Genomic DNA, 25,528 nt, shown 5'->3' on the forward strand with positions numbered 1-25,528 from the left:
CCCTAACTTTAGTGGTTAAAGGAATGTTGTAAAGAGAGTTGATTATGTGGTCAATTGAATAAGCTTCCATTCCGAAAGGCTGTACGCCCAAAAAGAAGAACCAGATCCAAATTCCAAATTCAAATAGGAGACAACATGACCATCCATTATTATGGAATTTTTTTATCATCTTCAGTCGAGGCACATATACACGTTACTTGGCACAAATTCGATATTCATTCTCTTAAATTGGTGAAACTGAAGATATTACGTATTAAAAACTGAAAATTATTCTATGCACCAATTTAGAGATTAGGGCATCAAAAACCCAATTACGGCCAAATTAGCATCTATCCATCTCTGACCTATCACAATCATACAATAATGGCCACAAAACAATACATCCTTTAGTTTTTATTAGGAACAAAACTCAGGCTCATAGGGGAGAGAGAGTCATAAATATTTTCAAATTCAGAAGTTGAATGTTTCCCAATTTAGCCCCCCATTTTAAGTCACATTGTACACGTACATAAATCCCAACAGCCTCTCACATTAGTACTGACAAAGCCTGATGGGCTGTGTCTGCATGAAGCAGAGACTTGAATGTGAAAACTCAACTGTTCTTGCTTCTCAAACCTATTGTAAGCTTCCAGTAATCTATTTTCGTTTGCAACTTATCAATTTTGGGTTCGCGTGACCTCATTATATTAGTTGGAATATACTTACATAAGAGTAATTCTTTGCATTATTACATCCTTGGGTTTTGCAGTCAAGGTGAATGAGATAGAAAATTTGTATGAGCTGTTCAGGAAGTTAAGCAGTTCTATAGTCGATGATGGGCTTATAAGCAAAGTACGTTTCATGTCGGTCGATCTTCTAGTCAGAAACCCTTAAATATATCGTTTATATTGCTTCTCCATTTACTGCATTACAAGTTAATTATTAAATTGTTGTTTCAGTATTCAAATTGATAATTGAAGATTGACCTTCTAAATTATACTAATTTACATACATGTAAGATTTCAGGAAGAGTTTCAGCTCGGATTGTTCAGGAACAGCAAAACACAGAGTCTCTTTGCAGACAGGGTGAGCTTCCTCCCTTACTTCAGTTTGACAATAACGTACAATTACCTTGAGCATGAGTGCTAACAACTTAATTAGGCCTTGTTTATCCCAATAGATCTTCGACATGTTTGATTCAAAGCACGACGGGGTAATAGAATTCGAAGAGTTTGTTAAATGTCTAAGTGTCTTCCACCCTGAAGCACCAAGAGCAGAAAAAGTGTCATGTATGCAATTTTGGATATTTTCATTTCACTCTGTGTATTTGTTGTATCTTGACTTGACATGAACTGGTGTGGTGTGGCAGTTGCATTTCACTTGTACGATATATGGCAGACGGGATTCATTGAACGCGATGAGGTATCAAATATTCAAATCACACTTAAATTCTAGTTCCTAGTATTTCCTGACTAGATAATAACATATATATCCGATCTTATTTCAAATTTTCAACATCAGGCATTTGATTTAATTAATAGATATATACACATGAAGCACTCATGCTTTTGTACTTACATGTTGATAGGTCAAAGAAATGGTTATGGCGCTTCTGAAAGAGTCAGACTTGATCTTATCTGACGACATTGTTGAAGCCATTCTTGATAAGGTATTAAGCCATACAAGATGGTGCTAGCTATATCTAATCATTTATCTGTCTTGATAGTGGAAAAATTAAGTACACCTTTTGCTATTTCACTTCATAGACATTCAAGGAAGCGGATTTAAATGGAGATGGAAAGATTGATCTGGAAGAGTGGAACCAACTCGTGGATCAAAATCCATCCTTATTGAAGAACATGACAATTCCATACCTCAAGTAATTCCCCATTTAGTCCATATATTAACAGAATGTACCGCATGTTCCATTTCATTACAACCATCACAAAGCTATGTTTAACTGTTTTTGTTGGTGTAATTTTTGATCTAATGCAGGGACATCACAACTGCTTTTCATAGTTTTGTGCTGAGATCAGACATTGAAGATGACACCAAGTACTAATTCAGCTGACACACCCATTTGAGTGAATGTAATTAGCACCAGCAGACAAAATTCCAATGCATGTATCTATGAGAACGAAAAAGAATCTTCGACTCATTTTAGAAAACGAGAAGAGGGACGTAATTTTGGTCCTTCAAATATGGTAATATATATCCTGTAAATGACTTGATCGCATGAGATCATGAGAATGCATGATGATTAAGTTTCGATGGCAATGTTAATACTTTGATCACAAGGCACATTAATGAGGATAGGTTCTATAGGACGGAAAATTTCTTGTGATTACGTTCTTAGACATTCCTTGTAAAATGTCTAGGTCCCTATACAAGATCGTCTCAAAAAATTAGTAAAATCGAAATGTACGTACATTATGTAAAAAGCTATGTCTAATCCAATTGTTAATGAATCCCAAGGTTGTCTTGTTCTTCTGAAATAAGGATTAGATTCAATTTCCGGATTATTGTGTCCAGTTTCACTTTGAGTAAGGATTGACACATACCATGTACAAGTACTCGAGAGTTTTATTATGGATTTTTACTAATGATCATATTTTGAACTACATCTCCTCCATTCTCCATTAGTTGTAAGTCTCATCAGTGCCATGCCTCCAGATAGATTTTATGTTTGCACACTAGCGTCGCAAAGAGAACCATGTCGAACCCTCCCCATCTATTTTGGTACCAACATTCCAATCCAATGGGTGTTCTACAAATCAGACCTATTACAACATCTCTAGTCCCTCACCCTGGTTATCGTGACGGTCTACTATCTGAAGAGAGTAAGTATACGGAGTTCCTTGGTAGCTAGGAGACTTTCCGCCATGGGTGTCCCAGAAGATAGCCAGCGGGCTATCATTGTAGATATACTTGAGGTGCTTGAAGTGGCCGTCCCCAAGCTTCCTATTCTTGTGAACATTATCGAGGTAGACCATGGCGTACGTAATTGGGTCAAATTTATTTCTGCAACTAAATCATCATTAGAGCTTGGAGAAAGTGCAATTTGATAGTTTAGAACTAGAAGCTATTTCATCGACTTGTGTTATTTGTATGGAGCCTTGCAGAACGTGGTGTTGATAAACTGATTTATCGCTTGCCTTGTTCACACCTTTACCATGGAGCTTGTATTGTCGACTGGCCAGAAACGAGTCACTCGTGTCCCTCGTGTCGATATCAATTACCACCAAAACCCTCCAAGTAATGGCTCCTTTTTTCTTTTTTTTTTTTCTTTTTTCTTTTTTTTGTTCCGAATATTGAAGTTAAAGTAAAGTGTGGAAATATCAACATCGATATTTAGTGCCACTGGTCATGCATGTTTTCCGAAGCTATTTTATTATCTGAACTAGAGGTGGCCAACGGGTCGGGCCAGCCGACCCATTTATTATCTTGCCGGCCCATTTACTTAAACATTAAGCCCAGTCGGGTCCATGGCCCGATCTCATATCGTGCCGGACCGTGCTAGTGTCGGGTCAATAAACGGGCCGTGCTAGTGCCTACTTACTAAAAACACGATTTTAAAATTTTAATTTGAACAAATAAAAATTAATTTTATTTAACTATTTAGAAAATTAAAATATATTAAGTTTTACAATGTTTTTCTTAATATTAGCTTTTTAAGATTAGTTTTCTAATAATTTTTTATATTCAACTATAAGAAAAAAAGAAAGAAAAAAATAACTCAAAATATATTGTTCTTAATTAGTATATTATTGTGAGATTAATCTTTATTAATATAATGAAGATTTAATATCATATTATTCTTTTCTTCATTCTATAGTTGTATTATGATGAGATTAGTCTTTATTAATAAACATATATTTAATATTTAGGAAAAATACTTATGTTAAGACAAGGATATAATGTTTTGTTTGTGCAGGTTGATTCATACTCTCTCTTCGACTTCTCCAAGTCGATGGTGGGTTGGGGATCCGGGATCGAGCCGGCGGTGGTGGTGGACTGGCCATCAGGAATCACGATGGTGGATCGGCAGAAGGTTCCAAATCCGGATCTAGGTGGTTTTCGCACACGGGTCTGGATTTGGGATCCGGGTGGAGATTGGGCTTGGTATATGGCCCACTATCTTTGGTGGGCTGCATATCAGTTGCTAAATTGGGTTGGGACTCTTGTTTATTGGTATTGGATTTGAGACCCAAGCTTATGGTACCTGTTCGTGAAAGATCGTTTGCCAACATGGCCATGTTCGATCTGACACCCTTGGCCGGCTTCGATCTTTAGGTGGGAGAGTGCCTTCATTCCGGCGCCAAGTTGATTTTTGTCAAATTGAGCGTTGGAGTTCAATGGGTAATCAAACCACCTACTACTCAATTCACTACACGGCTGCAATCCGTAGTGTAAAATCAGCGCTGCGTTTCGACGCTGCTGCTCTTGCATTTTTAATTCTTTGTATTTCATATGCAATTTTTGCATCTTTTCCTTTCGTATTGTTTATTTTATTTTTTACGCCTATTGGCCTGGTATCGTTGTAATCTTTCAATTTCAATAAAAGACCTCATTTTACTAAAAAAAAAGGATATAATGTTTTATTTCACTATTTTGACAACATAAAAGAAATAGTATTGGTGGAATTGTCATGAGATTTTAAATAAAGAGGTCTAAAATTCAAATCTCATCATTGTAGTTTTTTAATATTTTTAAAAACAAAATGAAATTTTGTGTTTGTAACGAGCCGGCCCATAATATGTCTTGCTTGGGCCGTGCCGGGCCAATGGGTAAATATTCCTAGGCCCAATCCAGCCCGTTATTCTAACGTGCTCGGCTTGTGCCTGGCCACTAACGGGCTTGGGCCGTGCCGGGCCGCTTTTAAGAGTGCCGGGCCCTTGCCGTGCTCGTGCTTAGCAGCCCGTTTGCCACCTCTAATCTGAACAAAGCTTAAATTACAATATGTGTGATTATTTTTACTATTGAGGATTCAACTCATTTATTTGTTCCTTTGCTCAGCATGTTTGGCAATCGTTGTCATGCTGTTTTGATACTTCTTTACCAACTGATGGCTCAATTGGTGATTTATGGAGTATAATTGTTGGTAAACTGTTTTCTCCTCAACTAAAAAATTTATGGCTTGCGGGCTGTCTGTTTGCTTTCATGGCTATTTGGATTTTGGAAAACACGTAATAAACTTTGTTTTAATAATAAGAGGCCTTCTCTTATGTGTGTTTTCGCTCTATTAAATATTTGTTGCGGTTTACTGCTCCTCACTTGCCTGGTTATTCCCGCGGTGTGTTGGACTCTCAGTTGCTAGTGAACTTGGGAATCCAACCAGTTTCTAAAAAATCAGTTGCTCCGCAGTTTGTTCTTTGGCATCCCCCTATTTTTCCATGGATTAAACTTAACACTAATGGGTTAGCTAAAGGCAATCCTGGCCCTGTAGCTTGTGGTGGTGTTTTTCAGGTTGCGAATGGTCAATATGTTGGAGGTTATTGTCAAGGTTTGGGTCAGCAATCAGCTTTCTTTATGGAGTTGATGGGAGTTATAATTGGTATAGAGATTACTTTTCGAATGGGTTGGCATTGTATTTGGTTGGAGAGTGATACAACGAGTGTTCTTGCATGTATTTCCTCTATCTCATTTGCACCTCCTTGGCCACTGCGCATTGCTTGGTTGAATTGTTTATCTCACATTCAATCAATGACATTTCACTGCTCTTATGTTCTTCGCGAAGGCAATTTTGTGGTAGATAGGTTAACAAATTTGGGTTTGGCTTCTTTGTCTCTAATTTGGCATGCCTCGCCTCCACCCGAGATCTCTCCATACTTGAGAATGGATGACCAGGGGTTCCCTTATTCTCGTGTTTCTTCTTGATGTTGATTTGGGCTCCCTAGCTAGAGTTTATTTCTTCTTTTTCTCTCTGTTCCAAAGATGGAATTTTATTTTTTCCATCTTTTATTTCTTTCTCATATCTGTACTTTTGGGGTTTGGCTTTTGTCATCCCTTCTCTGTTTTGTATTTTGCTTTATTATTAATAAAAAAAGAGGGGACGGGCGGTGGGCTCCTTGAGTGTGGTAGACCCTACACCAGGTTTGAGGATGGGACTTGTTCTCTAAATTGCCTACTTCCGATGAGCTAATATCGCCTCATCTCTTATTTAATTAAAAAAAAAAAAAAAACTGCAACCACCACACATGGTTTATTGGAGTGTAGTCCTACTTCAAATAAAGTACTAAAATTAGTAAAGTATCACTCTTCGGTTGTTGGCTTTGAGGGGTCAACCTTGGCTACTGAAGCATCAACGACGACTTCCCAAGTAACAATGGTCTCTGATGTGGCAGCATTAGCTACTGCAGGAGTAGTGGTGTCTGAGGTAGCAACACTGGTACCAGTTGATTGAAAGGCATCAGCCACAAATATATGTATGGCAATGGCTCCGGGTGGATCATAATGAATCCTCCATCGGTCTCAGCCTCAGGCACAACATCAACCCACGCCTTCATCGGCCAAATTGATAATCGTTAAAACATCCATAAGTGTGATATACAATTATAAACATGAACAGTTCAAGTTAGACAGTTTTGGTTCGTCCAATGATTTAATCTAGTTCGACATCTTAGCAGTCATCAATTTGGCTGAAAATTTGCAAAAATGATCTATTTATGGAATCCTAATAATTAAACGGTCGAAATGCTAATATGTGATTGAAAAGTGAGTCTCACCATTGTCGCCAATGATCTCTTAAATTTTTTTTACAAAAGGACAATCCTTAGTGGAATGGGCGTATATATATTAATATAAGTATAAAGATTAGTTTTCAAACACTTTTGATTTTTTTTTTTCATTTTCAGGATTAACTTTATTAGTTTTAAGTCGCATGACTAATCATATGGTTGGTGAATTAACATGTGACGGTCAATAACAAGACATGATTTTATAAGAGGAAAGAGAGGAGAAGTTGATGCACCATTTCAAAAGTTAAAGATTGTATATGCGAAAATAGATCCACCATTTACGATCTTTTTACTCTTCTAACATTTGTATAAAATTTTTTTAAAAAAAAAAGTATAAAAAATTAAAAATATATAAAAAAATAAATAATTGTTCAAGTAAATCTCTATTATGTGTCTGACCCAAACTCTATGTTACTTGACCTAGTGGTAATAGGGTTTGATTAGAAGAATCTAGATATTCCTATTCAATGTATGATTATATTTCCTTGTATGATTCGGATTCTATGCATTGTAATCCTCTATATAAAGAGGCCCCTATTATCAATGAAAATACACAGCGATTTTCTCTCAATTCTCATTTCTCTAAAACACGTTATCAGCACGAAGCCCTAACCTTGAAACCCTAATTTTGTATCCTTCAAATCCTAGCATCCACCGCTCCACATATTGAAGCCCTATCCTTAAGAAACCCAGAACCGGCAGCGGAACCACCGGAACCGGCCTGAAACAACCTGAACTGGCCAAAGAGAAAAATCGAACCGGCCCTTGTCATGTGTCTGCTCCCTGCAAGCACCTGCTGACATCTACCGAGGCAATGCCGAGATCTGCCGACAACCTGCCAAGTCCTGCCGAGACCAGCCGATTGCCTGCCGAGAGCCCCGCACACATCTGCCGACACTTGTGCACCCCTGTGCCTGCTTCAATCGGCATCTGTCGACACCTGCCGCGTAGCTGTCGAGCACCTGCTGAGATCCCTACACACCCTGCCGAGGCCCCTGCACCTGCCGAGACCCATGCGCAGCCTTGCCGAGATCTGCTAAGGCCTGCCTAGCCCCTACACAGCACTTGCCGACAGATTGCCTGCTGGTCCTGCACAGCCTCTGCAACGGCCCTGCACAACCCAGTCTAGCTCCGGCCACCACCACCGGCCACTTGTTTCCGGCCATTTTTCTTGCTACCCCAGGCTACCTTTTTCCGGCCATCTTCAACCACTTTTCCGGTCAAGAGTTCCGGCAACTTTTCAAGGTGAACTTTTCTAAAAGCTCCCGTTTTTAAAGTTTTCATTCTTTTTCTTCTTTTCACGGGGACTTGCAACCTCCCTTGTTCTACCCCCATTTCTTCTTCATAGGGGAGACCAAAAGCCGGATTGTGGGGGTTCGTGCTTACTCCAAGCTTGGAGTTTTTAGAATCCTCCAAACTTAGAGTTTGTTAAGAAGTTATGATCGACTACAAATTTCTTAGAAGCAACTACGCTCGAAAATTCCTAATTTCTTGGAAGCGACTATGTTCAGTTTATTCTATTGTTTTCGTGATAGCCTTTTCCGCTGTGGAAATAACCCTAATTTCTTGTTCTCTTCCAGGACGAGTAACCTGAACAAATTTGATCTTGCTTCATTGGGAACAACTGGCTCTGGATATCACAGGTGGGTTCATGGTGTCTGCCAGCATCTCAAGGCTGATGGAATCCTAGATACAATTCTCGAGCCTAGCCAGGATGTGATAAATGTTGAGCAAGCTCAAGCTTTGGAAGCAAATATAGCAGCCTTAGAGGCAAATAAGGCGAAAGCCATCATCATAATAACCCGTCATATGGATGATTTGCTCCAGTACAAGTGTATGAATGAAGAAGACCCTAGAAGGTTGTGGGTCTCACTCGAAGAAAGATTTGGCAACGTCCATGACTCCCTGCTTCCTGACCTAGAAATGAGATGGCATAGCCTACGCTTCTGTGATTTCAAGTAAGTTCTTGACTACAACTACGAAGCATTTCGCATTAAATCCATAATGAAATTTTGTGGTAAAGAGATCACAGATGCAACGTTGATTGAGAAGACTTTCTCTACCTTCCCCGTCACTTCATTGATGGTTGCTAAGAACTATCGAATCGATGCTAATGCAGGATGGATCACAAGGTTTCATGAGCTCATTGGAGCTATTAATGTCGCTGAAAAGCATGACAACATCCTTGTGAAGAACTATAATTCGAGATCCGTGGAAACAGAGCATATTCCGGAATCCATTTATAGTCGCGCCCCTAAGGGGGGGTGCTAAGAGCGAAACCCTAATCTTAGGGATATTTCTAGATGTTCTGGTCCATATAATTGCTCTACTTGGGAAGGTAACCGCCAAAATAGGAGAACACGGAACAGAAGAGGTCAACGTGGAAAGAGAGATGGAGGCAACGCCTCTGGCCATGTTGGTGGTGCCCCCAACACTAAGAGCCATCTAAATGACGCTTTCAAAGCATCTTAATCAATGGAGTCTAAGCCAAGAGATGTATGTTCTAGATGTGGAGTATCCGGTCATTGGACACACATTTGTAGAGCTCGTAAAAAAATTGTCACCGCCTACAAAGCATATTGTGAAGCAAGAGAAGCTCACTATATGGAACAAGATGATCTAGAGTGAAGGGTTCAAGACTACAAATCTAGCTGGGATCAATGGATTGCCAATTTTGTTTAAGTCTTTATTTTTCCAAGAGATATAAGAGGCAATTGCCATATTATTTTTGTAGTAAATGCCAATGGTTTAGTCTTTCTTCAAAGTAGGCATACTCAACGTAAATGTGATGTCTAGCAAGGTTTTGAGATAAGTGGTATTTAAGCGAGCTTTGCTCCACCGACATCTCTCTACTCACCTGGTCACATTTGCGTTGGAATTACTTAAACAAGTTAGACGACTACCTTTGTTTTGCATTAGCTAGCATTTGGATTAGATTCTCCTAATGGTTAAGAGACAATGATGTACTCTGTTGGCTTATGAATAAAATTTTGAGTTCTTTTCATTATGACTCAATTTTGATTTTGAATATCTGACTTTGTGACTACGATGGCTGAGCCATCAGTATTAGTTCCAGGACATGGAATAGCCCAAGTTCCCTTGCAAAATGGCACTTTGATTGATGTCGCAAAAGCTATCTACGCTCCTAGGGCCAAATACACCTTATTGAGCTATTCGAGCCAATGGATTCCATGCGAAAACGCATGTAGAGCATGGAAATGAGTTCCTTTGTGATACCTCTAACGATTGCGAACAAAGGCGCATCTTAGAGAAATTTATGTGTCTCTCTAGTGGACTCTATGTCACTATTCGAGCTATTAAATCCAATAAAGTCATGAGATAAGATCTCTTGGATTTAGACACATAATGGCTTTGTCACAACAGGATAGGTCATCCTAGTCATGCTATGATGATCCGTCTACTAAACACTTCACATGGACATCCTTTCGCTCGAGCAAAATGAAGCATGAATCAAAAGTTGATTCATGGACTAAGTACGACCGCCGCCACCGTCGCTTCTGGCACTGCCACCATTCTGGGCCTCCGTAAGGCCACCCAAGTCCCTTTTGACAATGCCATAGATGGTGCCACCCATGGCCATGATGCCATGGATGCTTCTCCCTATAGCCAAGACTCCATGAATGCCATTTTCCATGGTTCCAACGCCATGATGGGTGATGTAGTCACTCATTTTGCTTCTATTAGCACTACAGACGCTCAGACCCAACCAAAATCCTCAATAGTTGCTTCTAAGGCCCCTCGCTTGTTTTACAAAGCCCGTTCCTTAAGGAAATTAGGACTGAGACCGTCCCATGAAAAGAATATGAAAATACTCATTCTGTTCTTACATAGGATCCGTAGGGATTTTGTGGATTGATTCAACCAACCCGCGGAAGTTTAAATATCTCATGATGTTGGTTGACATGCAAACATGCTGGTCACATGTTGTGCCATTGTCCACTTGTAAAAGCTTCTTAAACTACACTCCTAGCACATACCATATAACAACGGGCTCACTCCCTGGATCATCCTATTCAGTCAATTGGATTTGACATTGCTAGAGAGTTTACATTGAAGACTTTCGATGGTTATTGCATTAGGACTGATGTTGGACATCATATTCCCATGTACACACCCAAATGGTCTCACGGAAACGACGACGATAGTAGTCAAGACATTGGTAATGGGTGCCAATCTCCTTACATCCGCTTGGGGTGATGCAATATCGCATGTAGCTATGTTAATTAGTCTACAACACACGGCCACTTAATCTATCTTTGTGTTACAGCTAGTGACTGGGTACTAGTATCGTACTTACGCACATTTGAGTGAGCCATTTATGTGCCAATTGCGCCGCCACAGCGCTCTATGATAGGTCCTTACAGACGAATGGGCAACTACGTTGGATTTGAGACTCCAACAATCGTCCGCCACTTAATGCCCTTGTTAGGCGATCTCCTTAGCTCTAGATTTGCGGGTTCTCACTTTGATGAGACAGTCTTCCCGTCGTTAGGGGTAGATAAAAACACGGATGTTCAGCAGGAACGACATGAATTGTCGTGGCCTGTCCCCACTATGACTCATCTCGATCCCCAATAAAGTGACAAGATCATACATATCTGCTGCAAACATGCTTACAAGGAAGGACGTCCCGACAAGAGGACGTAGCGCCACCCTACACAGAGGTAGGCATGGCTCCAATTCCAAAGAGAGTGGCACTCTGGTGTTACAGGCCATGGCCCCAGCTAGGATGAGTAGGAGGCCCGTGAGTTCAAAGGATACTTTGGCACATTCCAATCCTTTGATCATCAAGACTCAAAATCCATCTCATGAGTATCTTCCGGATTATGGTTACCATTGGGGGACGCCTCAAAGTCAAAACCTATTCCTAAGAATATAGAACTCTATGAAAATTACACTAGTGTTTATGAGACGTGGGATATAAACTCTATCATAATTGATAATGTAGTCACGCATTTCATTGCGCATGAGTTTGTTGAGTCCGATGATATCGAACCACGCTCCGTTAATGAATGAATGCCAACGTAGAGAAATTTAGCCTAAATGGAAAAATGCGATCGAGGTTAAGTTAGATTCTCTAACGAAGATGAAGGTTTTTGAGCCAATGATGCCAACACCTCCTAACATAAAATCTATTGACTAATTGGTCTTCGTTAGAAAGCGTGATGAGAAAAAGAGATGGTAATCTCGCCTTATGGCGCAAGGCTTCTCGCAAAACGCCCTGGAATCAACTACGATGAGACATATTCTCTCGTAATGGATGTCATTGCACTCTACTACCCTGTCAATTTGATAGTTTCCGAATAACTGATTATGCAGCTTACAAATGTGGTCACTACGTATTTCTATGGGGATCTAGATACAGAATATAGGTGAAGGTTCATGGTGGAATTCATTTACCCAAGTCAAGTGGCTCTAGACCACGGACCGAGTTTACAAAGAGGTTGAAACTCTCATGAAAGTGACTACTTGATTGGGAAGAGATATGCCCGTACGTTTCGATAACAAGTTTTGGATTCTATCGCGGTTCATGTTAGACATGATAGTCATTAGAAGCTCTTAAAGAGTTAAGGAAAACCGCTGAACACTTGAAATCTGAGTTTGAGATAAATGATTTTGAGAGAACAAGATTATATCTCAGTTTGGAACTTGAGCATCGTGTTGATAGATGCTTAGGCATTTTGACAAGGTCAAGCCTTCAAGCACCCCCATAATCGTGACTAAATTACTATGTCGTGGCAATGGGGTAGCCAAAAGTAGCCTATGTTTCTTCGGCGAACGTTTACAGTCGCAAACTTTCCATACTTGGCAACTGCGTCTACAATGTCGTGGCATGACAGAACAGCTACGAGCCCAATTCTCTTATTAAATATATTTTCTAATCAAAAAGCCCTAGCCTATTTCCCTCAATCTCTATTCGATCTCTACCGCAACCCTTTTTCTCTTCCTCTCCGTTCTGGATCTAACCCAACAAATAACACCACAGAACTTGGTGGCCACTGTGTTGGTCTAAATCCAGGGATTATTCTTTTTGGGTATTTCAATTTGGCTTTCTCTTCATTCGTTTCTCTTTGAATCTGATTCAACTCAGATGCGTCCAATTTAATGGCTAGGTCATTCGTGCAAGATTCGTTCTGTCCGAGCGGAATTCATGAGGAATTTCGCTTGAACTCAGATGTGTTCTCTTCTCTGTTCTCGGAAAGTTCGCATCTCGGTCAGTTCTCAATCTCATTTGGCTTGGTTTCTATTTTGGGCTTCTTGTTATTACTGGTGTTCAATTTTATGTTTGAGGCTTTCAGTTATGTTCTACTAGAAATTATCTATAATTTAATTCATTGTGGATTGAAAGCTTTAGTCATTGCTTGTGTGATATTTACTTTCTTGCATTTTTCTGTTAATGCAAAGTGAATTTTGTTAATGCAAATTATCGGTGATTCCGTATGGTTTGCCTTTTTGTTTTTGATGCAAGACGGTGTTTGTGAAGAGCTTGATTAGTGATATAGAGAGGATAAACTCATTTGGTGAAATGCACAAGCAAATCAACAATAAGGGTTCTGTGTGAAGCGGTCAAGCTCATGGTTTGAGCCTTGTAATCTAGGGTTTGAACACCTTAAGATCTCTACTTTTGTAAAGCTTCCTACTTTCTATAGATTGTAGGGTTTGGTAGAGGTAACAGTTTTGAACCTGGGTTTACAAAGTGATTGGGGGATTTTTGGGAATGGACTGTTGTGCCAGGCTGAAAAAAAGTATAATTGCGTTAAATGGCCCTAATTCCTTAGCGATTCCCAGTATCTGATTTCAGCCACTTGCTATGCCATCCAATCAATATAATGTCTCTTTGCTATCTAAGAAGTCTAAATTGCTCTCAACCTGTTGCTTATCTCTTAAGTGGGTACCCTTTTCCATTCTTTCTACTTTATAGATCTAATGAGCTATTAGTTTTAAGTGATTCTTTCTACTTTATAGATCTAATGAGCTATTAGTTTTAAGTGATTCTTTCTAATTACAATTTATAAATAGGACCTGTGTGGTAGAGAACATTTTTACAAAATGTAAATGCATTTATAAGGTAAAATGAATTTCATTTTAGAATTGAGGGCTGACTGGAAGGAAAAAGTCTCAAGCTGTGAAACGGCAAAGACAAAGTTTCTCTATTCTGATCTTACTACATCAGTATTACCTAATAATCCTGAAAGATGTAGGGACAAGGGACTGGTGTAGGCACATTGGTGTAAGGATATGGGACTGGTGTTCTTATTCATGCAATCTTGCTTGCTCAGTAGTTCTTATTCTCTAGTGTGTGATGTAAGGTTTCATTGGTATTGCTACAATTGCTAGTACACTAGATAATTTAGTTGCATGTATACCAGACAAGAGAAGGAGATATATTTAGATAATGGTTTAAGAGTTTTTCTTTGGGAGGCGTGAGTTCCATGCTATGTGATAGAGTCCTTTCTTATTACAAACTTTTAAGTTTTAACATTACAATGCTCAGGTCGATGCTGAAATGAACAAAGAATTTGGAACAGTGGAATGAAATGCTAAAGAGCGATGCAGTCAAACTTTGCCAGGAAAACAATTTTAATGCTAGGTTCTTTGAGGGTAGTGACAATAACGGCATAGTTGACGCTTATGAATTGAAGGTAATTTTGTTTTTGTACAGTTAAAAATGTATTACACTGCTCAGGATGGATGTTGTTGAGAAGATGTTGTGCCTTCGAATCATAAGTAGCCTGTTTATTGGTGGAGCGCTTGCTGCACGATCTGTAGACTCACTACAACGCTTAGGAATCACTCATATATTATGTTTTTGTTCCAATGAAATTGGACAGTCAGATACGATTCTCCGTTTCCTGATCTATTTGAGTACAAAAACTTCTCTGTAAGTGGTTTCTTATTTGTTTCCCAATTATTGGTTCATCTTCATTTAGGGTATTTTTTTTTAATTGCTTTACATATCTCCCATGTGAAGGTTATGTCATGATATATTAGCTCCAAGAAGCCATTTGCATATTCTTAGATCTCTTAACAAAATAGAATGAAAGAAAAAGCAAGTCACTTCTCCCTTAAACCTTCTTATCAATTCAATAGGTCACACCTAGCATAGCCCTTATTGGAGTACGTCTAGAATTCAAGTTTGCTTCATTAGACATATTCTCTGATAGTGGTATAGTGAATTCATGTTCAAGGGGACAACCCCTACAAACGAGTGTGTTTATGTGACTATTTATATCCAATATTTAGTCTACTTAGTCGTATATATTTTGGTGAGTGTTGTCTTTCTTGGGATCCTCATCAACTCATTATATTTTTTGTTCTCATCATATTTTTTTACATGAACTGTCCTCATTAGACTACCCACCTCTTTGAACATATATGTGATAGTGAAGATTTCAACATGTCCAACATCTTTGATGAAGCTGTTGAGTTTATTGATCATGTTGAAGAAACAGGAGGGAAGGTTCTAGTCCATTGCTTTGAGGGAAAAAGTAGAAGTGCTACGCTAGTGCTTGCATACCTCCTCATTTTTTTGGTATGTTGCAACAAGACTACCTTACGAAATGATCTGCTATATAAGTAATCTTTTTGGTGGTGCAGGAATTCCACTTTATTAGAATCATGGCATGTTCTGCTTGAAGCTGAACTTCAAAACTAGCGTGCTTGCTTTGCATCATACTTTTCTTCCTAGAAGGCGTACATTGAAGCTTGTCATGGTTGGCTGTTAAAGTTTGTTGCCCCTGAAACTGAATTATGCTTGAAGGGCATGTCTCCACTTCCATCATGTACACTTAACAGGCCACCATTACTTGTAATCTGTAATAATTGGTGAACTTTTGTGGCTAAACTGCCAGACAGGGCAGCAATAAATTTTTGTATTGGTAACATTCATGAGAAAAATTAAAATGTAACTTTGGCTTTTGTATCAGCTTTATTTTCTTTTGTACAGTTTTTATCCAAAAAAAAAAATCTGGCATACAAATTTTGCATGCCAGATTTTTTTTTATTCATAAATAAATACCCCTACTATGGCATTTTGCCGTTGCAAAAGCCTTTTGCCATGGCAAAAAATATCAGTCGCGATTGGTGGCGTCGCCATTGGTAGTTGCAACGGTAAATTGCCGTAGCAAGAATCTTACGACGGCAAATGGTTTGCGGTTGTTAATACTCTTGTGACGGCCAAATACCGTCGTCGTAAGTATTGGCAACGCCACCAACGATGTCAGAAACATTGTCGTCGCAGAGCCATCGCCAATGGTCTTTTGCGACTGCAAATGAAGCTTTTGCAATGGGAATGTGCCATGGCCAATGCAAATTTTTTTTGAGTGCCGTAGCTAAAACCCCTAAAGTATAAACCCCTAAATCTCGAAACCCCCAAATCATGAACTTCGAAACCCTAAATTATAAACCCTAGCTCGAAACCCCTAATTCATGACCTTCCAAACCCTACCTGTGAAACCCCCAAGCTCCGAAACCCCCGTAACAAGAGCTTTGAAACCCACTCTCGAAACCCTAGCTTCAATCCCTAAATTGTAGACCGTAGCTCGAAACCCCCAAATCGGGTGCTTTGAAACCCTAATTCTCAACCAATATCGAATTTTTCAACCCATAACCCTAACAAACCAGAAAGGGCTAAATACTAGTTACTACCCTGTGGTTTATGTCCAAAATCAATTCAGTCCATGGACTTCTAATTTCATCAAAAACACTCATGTACTTTCAATTTTAATCTAATAGGTCTAATTCGTGAATCTTCTGTTGTATGTTCCAGTTATAGTTAGGTTATTTGTTTAAAAAAATTTATTTGATAGATTTCTAATAGTGGGACCCACTCTTAAACCGACTATGCATACCACCTCAACATCACATCATAAAATATAGGCCCCATATGAGCCACGTCAGCAAGTTAACGGACTCAATTAACGGAAAACTAATATATTGGACCTATTAGATCAAAATTGAAAGTGCAGGGGTGTTTTTGATGAAATTAGAAGTTCAAGGACTGAATTGATTTTAGACCCAAACTACAGGGTAGTAATCAGTATTTAGCCCAACCAGAAATAACCTTAAAATTCGAAACCATGAACTTACTGTAATGGGAGATTTCATCTCATCCTTCTTCCGTACGCGGGACCCACTCTTCATTCTCAGCCTCAGCCATTGAGGCCACACCTAAAAGTTCAAATTTTGGGTTGGGTATTCTCGACAAGTATTTGTGATGGTGCTGTAATCAGTTTTGGGTACCTGTAGTCCGTAATGGAGAGAAGATTAAGTCATCAAGGGTGTATTCAATTTTAATTTTAGTATTAGGGGGGACTGTAATGAGGGTAGGGTTTTTTGAGAATCAGTGCTAATTGGAGGGAAAATGTTCACAAGGGCCAATTTCGGTATTTTGCTTGCTGACTCGTGCCACGTCAGCAATAAACAAAATCTTGATGGAAATTGGGAGTTCAGCGGTAGTCTTGATAAAATTAGAAATTCAGGGACTGACATGATGAATGGGTTTAAGTTCAAAAAGGTAAACAATATTTAATCCATTTTGAAAATAGAAAATAAAGAAGGGGTGGCTGAAAAAGGTAAATAGTATTTAATCCATTTTGAAAATAGGAAAGGGTAAATTTCGCAAACAGTACATCAAGTAAAGGCCACTAATAATTCTTATACATAAAGTTTCAAACCAAACATTTCGGTACACGAAATGTGAAACTCGACCCACTATCAGTACACGACGTCAATTTTTGACACCAAAATGTCCATTATGCCCTCAGTTTTTTTTTTAATAATTTTTTTTCTTTTTTTTTTCCCTTCGTTTTATCTCTTTCTTCTTCCTTCTTCCGGGCTCACTCCCTCGCTTCCAACACCGCCTTCCTCACCTCGCATAACGGGAAAAAAAAATGACTCGAGTCATTTATAAATGAAGGAAAAAAAATAACAGAAAAAAAAATTATTAAAAAAAAAAACTGAGGGCATAATGGACATTTTGGTGTCAAAAATTGACGTCGTGTACTGATAGTGGGTCGAGTTTCAGATTTCGTGTACCGAAATGTTTGGTTTGAAACTTTGTGTATAAGAATTATTAGTGGTTTTTACTTGGTGTACTGTTTACGAAATTTTCCCAAATAGAAAATAAAGAAGGGGTGGGTGGCAAAATGGAGAAAATGATGTTGGCTTCAGAAAACGTTAACCAGGATATAGGTAGATTGGTGTCCAGAGGTCAGAAGATAATAAGCCAATAAGCAATACGAAACAAACTTCTTTTTCTCAAAAGAAACAAACTTCTTGTTCCTGGACTAAAGGAGGGGAGCGTCTGCTATCCACCTAGGTGAGGGTCACCTGCCGTCCATTAACATCGCGTGGGGTACACGCGCTGACAGTACAGTTCCGAAACCAAAAAAAGTCATTGGCTCGGTTAAAAAAGTTTTACCAGCCTAATTGCTTTTGACATATATGGGTTTCCGATTAGGGCTGCTCTCAGTTTTCACTTTCTCACGCACCCTCGACGCCTCCAAACTCCAAATCGAACCCTAAACTCCAAACCGAAGCCGACCAAAAAAAACCGTAGATCTGCAACAGCGCCGGTGAAATTGGATTCGAGTGTTGGTGTTGAAAGAGGGAACGGCTATTGGGCTTGACGAATAAGCATGGAAATCGAGAAGATTGATAGAAAAAGGCGAGATCGTGTAGGGCGTCCATCGGAAGACTGCAGATCTGCCATAGCCCCCTTCAGTTTCTATCCGATTGTTTGTGTAGCAGACTAGGAGGCAAGGTGACGATGGCAATAAGGTAGGGGCTCTTGAATTAGGGTTTTTTGGGTTGGTGGAGTTGAGGGATTGGGTTCGTTTTTATGTTTTTATTTTGCAAATTAGGGTTTTGGGTTTGGTGGAAATTTATTGAATTTGGTGTGGTTTTGCAGCTATTGTGGCTGGATAGGGTGACCGGAAGGGTGTGCACGTCGATTTCTGCAAAGGCCATGGCTATAACAGGGATTGAGAAGAATTGGGGTAAGAGTAGAATGATATGCGTGGGTCACTGGTGTGCGATTTTCTAACTAAATTGTGTAGAACTATAGCACATTTTGAACTGACTTACTCATACTGTTATGGATGGTTATGCTGTTGTTCAAGCTATTTCCATTTTAGTTTTTTTTCATTGTCAGATCCAGCAGTACCTTGCTTATAATATGATGAGTCAGTAAAGGAAACAAACTAGAGGGGTGATTTCTTTTTCTGTTGTTCTTCTTTTTATCTCGCAAGTCCCATGTAAGGAATGAAACGATGTGTTACTGTGGTAGATAGGTCACAAATTTCATCTCTTGAAGGTATTCTTTCCCCTCAAAGCAAAGCATATTTTCTTTATTAATCAGCAGATTGGGACAGAATGTGCTATGAATCCTATGATGATAACATACGGTACATACCCTCTCATGATTTTTCTTTCTGTTAACCATCCTACGGAGCATATCTTTTTCTGTTAACCGTCTCAAAAGGCATATCTCACTGTGAACGATTTCAATTTTATATAGCGAGTGTCCACCATCTTCAATAATTTTCAACTTTCTTGTCAGGAGCTGCTATTGTAGTGCTCGGAGTTCACTGTTCTAAATTTTCTTACTAGTGTTTAGATACTAGATGATGCAACGGCTAGGTCTTTGATATTCATTATACCATTGATCAAAACATTTGGTGTTAAAATCCCCTTCTTTTTTTCTAATTTCTCCGATGCTCATTACATTGAAGTCGTGAATCGATATGGCTATTAGACTCCTTTCTTCCTGTGCAGGAGTAAAATTTCTCCTTCACAGGAGTTCAGGAGGTACAAGGGGAGTTGCCGCACTAAATTTAACATAATTTCTGTATTCTTCCTTCTGTGTTTTGAATTGATAAAGTGCCTTCTTTTAACCACCAATGTTTTAATTTCATATATCTTCGATGTCTTACATTGTACTTGCTACGTATTACATGGCCCATGCGGTGCTACTAGTGCATTCTTAAAAGAGAGACCACTTGCTAAATGTTCACGTGAATTAAACTCTGGTTTAGGTGGTGTGTGAGATGACGGATTATAGTTACACTTGTATATATTTTTTGTCTAGAAAAGATACTAAGATGCCATTTAAGGTTGAAGGTATAATGTAAGCACATTTATGTTGTTAAATTACCGCAAATCAGTTATAAGGTCAATTACAAAATTAAATTGCTAATCTCAGCTATGGCAGCTTTGGCAAATTCGTTTGTTACTGACTGTTATTCTATATGACTTGACTGTTTCCTTAATCAGTAAAACTTGTTTTTATGATTAACCCATAGTAAAGTTTAGCCAATTGCATTGGTATTCAACTATTTACATGGTCTATGAATGGTGAGATGAGTTGATCAAGTAAATTTCTGTGATACGCAGGGATGACAGAGTTCAGGCATATGCATTAAATGGAAGAGGATTAGTTGGGGGAAGTTTCCAACTTGATTACCCTAGCGTTGGGGCAACATAAATCCTTCTAATGGCTGCATGTATGGCTGATGGAACAACTATACTGTCCAATGTTGCCAGAGTATGATTAGTGAATCTCTTTGAAGTTTTGATTTCTGATTGTGATGATGATGGAAAATGCTCAAGTGTTATTGTCTGCTGTCTAGTGGATTTTGTTAAGTGACCTGTTTTCGCCAACATTTTCCCACAGGAACCAGAGGTGGTTGATCTTGCTCGATTTCTGACTAAAAATGGGGCCTGTGTGGAAGGAGCAGGAAGCAACAAGCTTGTCATCAAGGGAAAATCTTATTTGCATGGTTGTAAATGTACTATTGCACCTGATCGTATTGAAGCAGGCACATTTATGCTTGCTGCAGCTATTACTCGCTCATTCATTTCAATTTCACCAGTCATTCCTTCCCAAGTTTCCGGTCTGATGCAAAAACTCTTGGCCGCTGGTTGCAAAATAAGGCAATGCTCTCATGATACCTTGGAAGTATGTTAAATTGTTTTATAAATAGTTTTGGTCCTATTTTGTTTGCTTTGCCTATCTGCCTCTTGTGGTAATTTAATTTCATCCTGTGGTATATTTCATTATTACTTCAGGTTTCAGCAGTGTCTCAATGTGGTGAAAATTTGCGAGGTTTTGAGGTTAAGACAGGGCCATTTCCCGGGTTTCCTACAGATCTTCAACTGCAAACAATGGCACTGCTAACCACTTGGTTTAAGTCCTGTAGAAGTCTATTTGAAAAGCGCATGGCTCATGGTATGTGGTATATACTGTGTGCATTCGCATGTATTATATATGCAGATTCTCAATCAATGAAAGGTGTGGATCATTGAGGGTTCATGATCTATTAGCCACATAGTATGCATGTGTCCATGCATGTTTGTGTCTGTGTACATGCATACATACATAATAAACACACATAATGAGGCATTAAGTTGTGTACATCTATGTTGTGCAGTCTTGTTCTAAACCCTTATACTGTCTCCAGTTTTTCTTTTATAATTGGTTTTTGATAGTATTAAATACTTCTTATCCCCTGTATTCTTTTATAGACATTCCTTCTTTGCTTTTCTGTCTGGAAAGATGATAATATTTGTTACAAATGATACTACTTGCATTGACCTATATACATGTTCCCTGCTTTATACTAGTAAACGAACTGCAGAAGCTTGGAGCAAAAATTCAAGTCTGTGCAAGCTCTGCTCTGGTTTCAGGAAAGATAATAGAAAGTAAGCAAAATCCTTCAAAATATATCTCTTAATTTTATTTATTTTCTTACCTCTCTCTCTTTTTTTCAATTGTAAACTAAATGGTGCTAATGGTTTCTATTCTGCTGGCAGTGGTTTGTCTGGTTCCTGCCTTGCTGCAACTGACCTCAGAGGTGGGATATCATTGGTATTAGCTGCATTGGCTGCAGAAGGTACTACTGAGATCAGCGGTGTTGCTCATATTGTGGTTATGAGAATGTAGATACAAAACTTCATATGCTGGGAGCCGATATCAAAAGATTAACGGCCCCTGCTTCTTCCTAGTGGAACAAGTTCATAATTCTTCCCATTATAATTTGTTATCTTTCTGGACTACTGGACCCATTGTGACTGACGAGGATTTTGACAAAACTACTCTTTCGCTTGCTAAATATCGTGTTTCAAAGCGAAGCTAAGAATGGGTTGTGAGACAGGTGACGGGGTTATACACATCAGAGCGAAGAAGAATCTAAGATGGTTATAGTAGTAGTGTCACAGGTTAAAGGTCCTCAGTTTCTTCTCAGCTGTACAGTGGAAACCCCCGAACCTACATCATTGATCATTCAAGGCTTCATCACCCTTCTCCATATAAGCCCATTCACAAGATTGATCTCAAGTTCAGCTATTGACAAGGCTGTGTTTTTGGGAGATATAGGTGCCTGCACATCGTTGATCTATTTTCTTTGTTGCTTTTCAAACACTAGAAATGGTACCTGTGTGATGCCGCGGGGGTTTGTTATTATTAACCAGTTTGTGGACTATGATCAATTTGCACAAATAAAAAGGCGATTTGCATTTTGTTATTTAGTGTTCAAATATTTGTGATTTGTGAACATTAGGTTTACAACAGGAATTCATAATCAATTCATCATCATCAACATAATCGAAAATGAGGGGTATTCGATGAAAGCAATAAAATAATATATACATCAAATTACCACATGTGTGCATATGAATAGCCTCATCAGTTTCCCCGAATCTAAATTAGGGAAGTTCAAATACATATCAGCTACCAAGCAGCAATCCAAAATGGATGAAGTATGCAATACAAAAAAACATATCTTGCAAAATAAGTTGCAAAATTGCACAATAAATTTGTACCATCCAGAGTGGCTTCCTTGGCTGCTTTTACATTCAACTGCAACACCACATAATCCAATTAGTCTCCAACAGATTGTAGGGATGCAAATTGTTAATGCAGTAACCTCATGATTCCTACATGAGACTTAATACTCAGATCTAATCTTATTACCTATTAATTGTCATCAAATCATGATTATTTTAATATAAGCTATTAAGTGCCTAACATAGACATGAAATCAAACCACGTAAACTGTAAACAAACGAACTCAAGTGGTAATCCAACTGAAAGCAGATCTGTATGCAAATGCTTCTTAGCATACTATAATGCTAGTCAACGTTCAAATTCCGTTACTTTACGAAACACCTTCCAACAATACTTCATTTACAATACTACATCAGACCCGAACACCATGCATAATAAACAAAACCAAAGCATTAGGAACCTCAACTTTCTTTGAAAATCCAAGCTCGCATCCAGGAGCAGAACCCAAGTGTCATCTATGTTGTGCCTTAACCCCTTGTCCTCTGCAACCTCAGCCTCAATTTCAAAACTCCCGCTTCTCTCGCATCTGAATTTGGCTCACAGACCTTATTGCCCTTGTTCCTTTACTGCAATTTATGCACTTCAAAAGGCCAACCCTCTTGTCTTTGAACCTTCCAGCCAGAATGATCACATAGTTGCAGGAATAATGCTTGCCCTGCGTAATGTAAAAGGAAAGCGTAAAACTTTATCCAATGAACAAATGCAATCACTTCAGCAGGTCAATGAGGAACTAAGCTAACATATAGTATTCACTCAACCAATGCTATCTCTCTATTATGTCATCAATAGTTGGGAGAAATTTTTTTTTACTATTTTCAGAATTTGATCTGCAAACATTTTCAAACAGCTTTAAGTATAGTCAATGGGGAAGGAGCAAAGAGGATGACATTGTTCTAGCAAACATAGTGAACAAATAGTTAGAATACCAACAGGAATCCAAACAAGGATAAAAGGGGATCCGTTTCAGTTTCTGCAAATGAGAAATACTTATTTAAATTGTCAATCAGTGTCACCTAAAGTTGCCTACAGACCAACAATCAAAGAGGGTCCTCTGTATCTGTCTCTCATTAAGCGACATATGTTGATGGTGATATACAACCAAATACCTCTTACACCAATCTTCTTGATTAATTTGTAAACTAATATTGCCCTTGTTTATGGATCAGAAGTATAGTAGAAATCTCTCAAATCCGTCACATATTCACATGGTTTGAAAAACAGTAGTCTTATCATAACATAGCTCTTGACCATCGAACGTTATTAGAATATTAACGAGAAAATAAGCATGGAGCTGGACCAAAGTCTCACACACAACATATATCTTTACTGTCTCTCCACCCCACAGTTCTTCTCTCTCAAATTGAGAAGCGAGAAGCTAATCGAAATGGGTGTGCTAGATTATCAATCAGACAATTTAACAATAAGCTCCAATCCCAGAAAGAAATGCAAGGCAATGCAGGTATCATCCAAACTTCTCAATAAACAACTTACCTTCAAGGCGGAGAAAGACAGATGTAGCTACTACACTTCCAACACAGAAACCTCTATCTGCAATCAATCAAATACAAATTCCTCAAAAGAACCGAACTTTCGAATCAAATAGTGGACACCCAAAACCTAATCAAACTAATCAACCCCCACTCTTCTTAGGAATACCCATCTTCTTTTCTGTCAGTTCCCTTTGCAGATATTTAAACATAAAGACAGACTGCAAATTTTAGTTCAACTACCGTAAACCCGAAACAAATTGCAGAAGCATTTCAATTCTGTATTAATAAAATTCATATACATCCCAAATTCAGTCAATCTAATGCTTTTATACATCAATTCCATATATTCATCTCCACCACAAAATTACAGATTTAATTCATCTCAATATCCCAACAGAAAACATTCACAACTCAAAAGCTTGATTTCGTACCATTTCTGCCGAGACAATAGTCTCAATGACCTGCTGCCTCCAGCAGCCCTCCTTAGTTCCTCATCATCCCTTTAAAAATCAATCGAAATCAAGACTAGAAGCTCCCCTTTACATTTCAATTTCCCCTGTTTCCTCCAAGTACGAAATTCAAGAACAACAATCAAAAGAACTGATCATTAATAACTCCATTAGAGTGAAATTGAAACTCAGCCTATCAACTAATGAGAGGCTTGGGAGAATGGGTTACCAGAACGAAGAGGATAATACGGCGGCGTCCGCGGCGGCTCTGGTTGAAATCAGAAGTCGGGCCCTTGGTTTTGATAAAAGGAGAGGCACTGACTCCATTCTTGGAGGTATTGGAGCTCGATTCGATTTGGAGAAGGAAGACCGGAGAAACCCAGGGTCTAGGATTCCGGCAATGGAACGTGCGCGGTCCTTCGAGGCACGGCCGGCGGCGAGGCTTCTGGATTTTGATGTTCGGCTTCCTCTGAGCACGCTGATGGCGGGGGTGTGTTGAGGAAATGGCCGAAACTTGATGAGAGCTAGGGAGCAGCGCCGTCGCGACTTTGATGGTCGATTGATGAGGCTGGCAGCGGTGGATGGCAGTGATCTTCTTGGGTTTTGATAGGAATCGGGTCCAGAATCGATTGGCGGTGGCGTGTTTTGAATTGGTGGCCGGAAATGGTGGTCTCCGATCGAGAGAAGTGGAAAGGAGAGAGGATAGAATTAGGTGTGCGGCCGAGGAAGAGAGAGAGATTGTGTTTTGACTTTTGAGTTTCTAGGGTTAGTTTCTATAAATACCAGAGGACATAAATGTAAAATTGGTCCGGTGGAGGGAAAGATTGAAAATTGAAAAACGCCGCCGTTTTATTTTTTTAATTTTTTTTTAAGAAATTTTTTTAATTCATTAATCACTGTTAAACAGTGCACAGTTTGTGTCCACAATCAAATAGAAATTTGACAATTTATTCATGGGTGCCTTATTCACGGCGGATTGGCCTAATTTTTTTATACAATACCTAT

At 39.0% G+C, this 25,528-nt stretch overlaps 2 protein-coding genes and 1 long non-coding RNA gene across 5 annotated transcripts; 2 read left to right on the top strand and 1 right to left on the bottom strand.

Moving 5' to 3' along the window:
• Positions 1-432: 432 nt before the first annotated feature.
• Positions 433-2,280, top strand: LOC112175789 (calcineurin B-like protein 7). Its single transcript, XM_024313539.2, has 8 exons — positions 433-620; positions 749-831; positions 1,006-1,065; positions 1,160-1,268; positions 1,349-1,401; positions 1,568-1,648; positions 1,746-1,858; positions 1,975-2,280. Exons 1-8 carry the CDS (start codon positions 551-553, stop codon positions 2,039-2,041), a joined length of 636 nt encoding a protein of 211 aa, XP_024169307.1. The 5' UTR covers positions 433-550; the 3' UTR covers positions 2,042-2,280.
• A 15,912-nt stretch (positions 2,281-18,192) lies between these two features.
• Positions 18,193-22,261, top strand: LOC112175787 (UDP-N-acetylglucosamine 1-carboxyvinyltransferase 1). 3 transcript variants are annotated; one of them, XM_024313528.2, is made up of 7 exons: positions 18,193-18,518; positions 18,649-18,736; positions 20,133-20,283; positions 20,413-20,697; positions 20,808-20,967; positions 21,377-21,440; positions 21,552-22,261. In XM_024313528.2, the coding sequence occupies exons 3-7, from the start codon at positions 20,233-20,235 to the stop codon at positions 21,679-21,681; spliced, it is 690 nt and encodes a 229-aa protein (XP_024169296.1). In that variant the 5' UTR covers positions 18,193-18,518; positions 18,649-18,736; positions 20,133-20,232; the 3' UTR covers positions 21,682-22,261. The 3 variants fall into 3 exon arrangements, with proteins under 3 accessions (XP_024169296.1, XP_024169300.1, XP_024169297.1); XM_024313532.2 differs by having other exon boundaries at positions 18,194-18,518; positions 21,363-21,440; XM_024313529.2 differs by lacking the exons at positions 18,193-18,518; positions 18,649-18,736 and adding an exon at positions 18,743-19,144.
• A 103-nt stretch (positions 22,262-22,364) lies between these two features.
• On the bottom strand, positions 22,365-25,287 carry LOC112175790. The gene is made up of 4 exons (XR_002926637.2): positions 24,753-25,287; positions 24,506-24,630; positions 24,076-24,132; positions 22,365-23,239 (listed from the first exon to the last, which is right to left on the bottom strand). It is a non-coding gene; the product is annotated as an uncharacterized LOC112175790 (long non-coding RNA).
• Between the last annotated feature and the right edge of the window lie 241 nt (positions 25,288-25,528).

This window comes from Rosa chinensis, chromosome 7, assembly GCF_002994745.2.
Source record: "Rosa chinensis cultivar Old Blush chromosome 7, RchiOBHm-V2, whole genome shotgun sequence".
Classification (NCBI taxonomy): domain Eukaryota; kingdom Viridiplantae; phylum Streptophyta; class Magnoliopsida; order Rosales; family Rosaceae; genus Rosa; species Rosa chinensis.

Bases quoted from the DNA above. Each gene is read 5' to 3' on its own strand.
- LOC112175789 (XM_024313539.2), top strand. From the start codon at position 551: ATGGGCTGTGTCTGCATGAAGCAGAGACTTGAATGTGAAAACTCAACT. The intron at 1,402-1,567 runs GTATCAAATATT...ACATGTTGATAG, and splicing joins GATTCATTGAACGCGATGAG to GTCAAAGAAATGGTTATGGC. The intron at 1,649-1,745 runs GTATTAAGCCAT...TTCACTTCATAG, and splicing joins TTGAAGCCATTCTTGATAAG to ACATTCAAGGAAGCGGATTT.
- LOC112175787 (XM_024313528.2), top strand. From the start codon at position 20,233: ATGGCTGCATGTATGGCTGATGGAACAACTATACTGTCCAATGTTGCC. The intron at 20,698-20,807 runs GTATGTTAAATT...TTATTACTTCAG, and splicing joins GCTCTCATGATACCTTGGAA to GTTTCAGCAGTGTCTCAATG. The intron at 20,968-21,376 runs GTATGTGGTATA...AACGAACTGCAG, and splicing joins TGAAAAGCGCATGGCTCATG to AAGCTTGGAGCAAAAATTCA.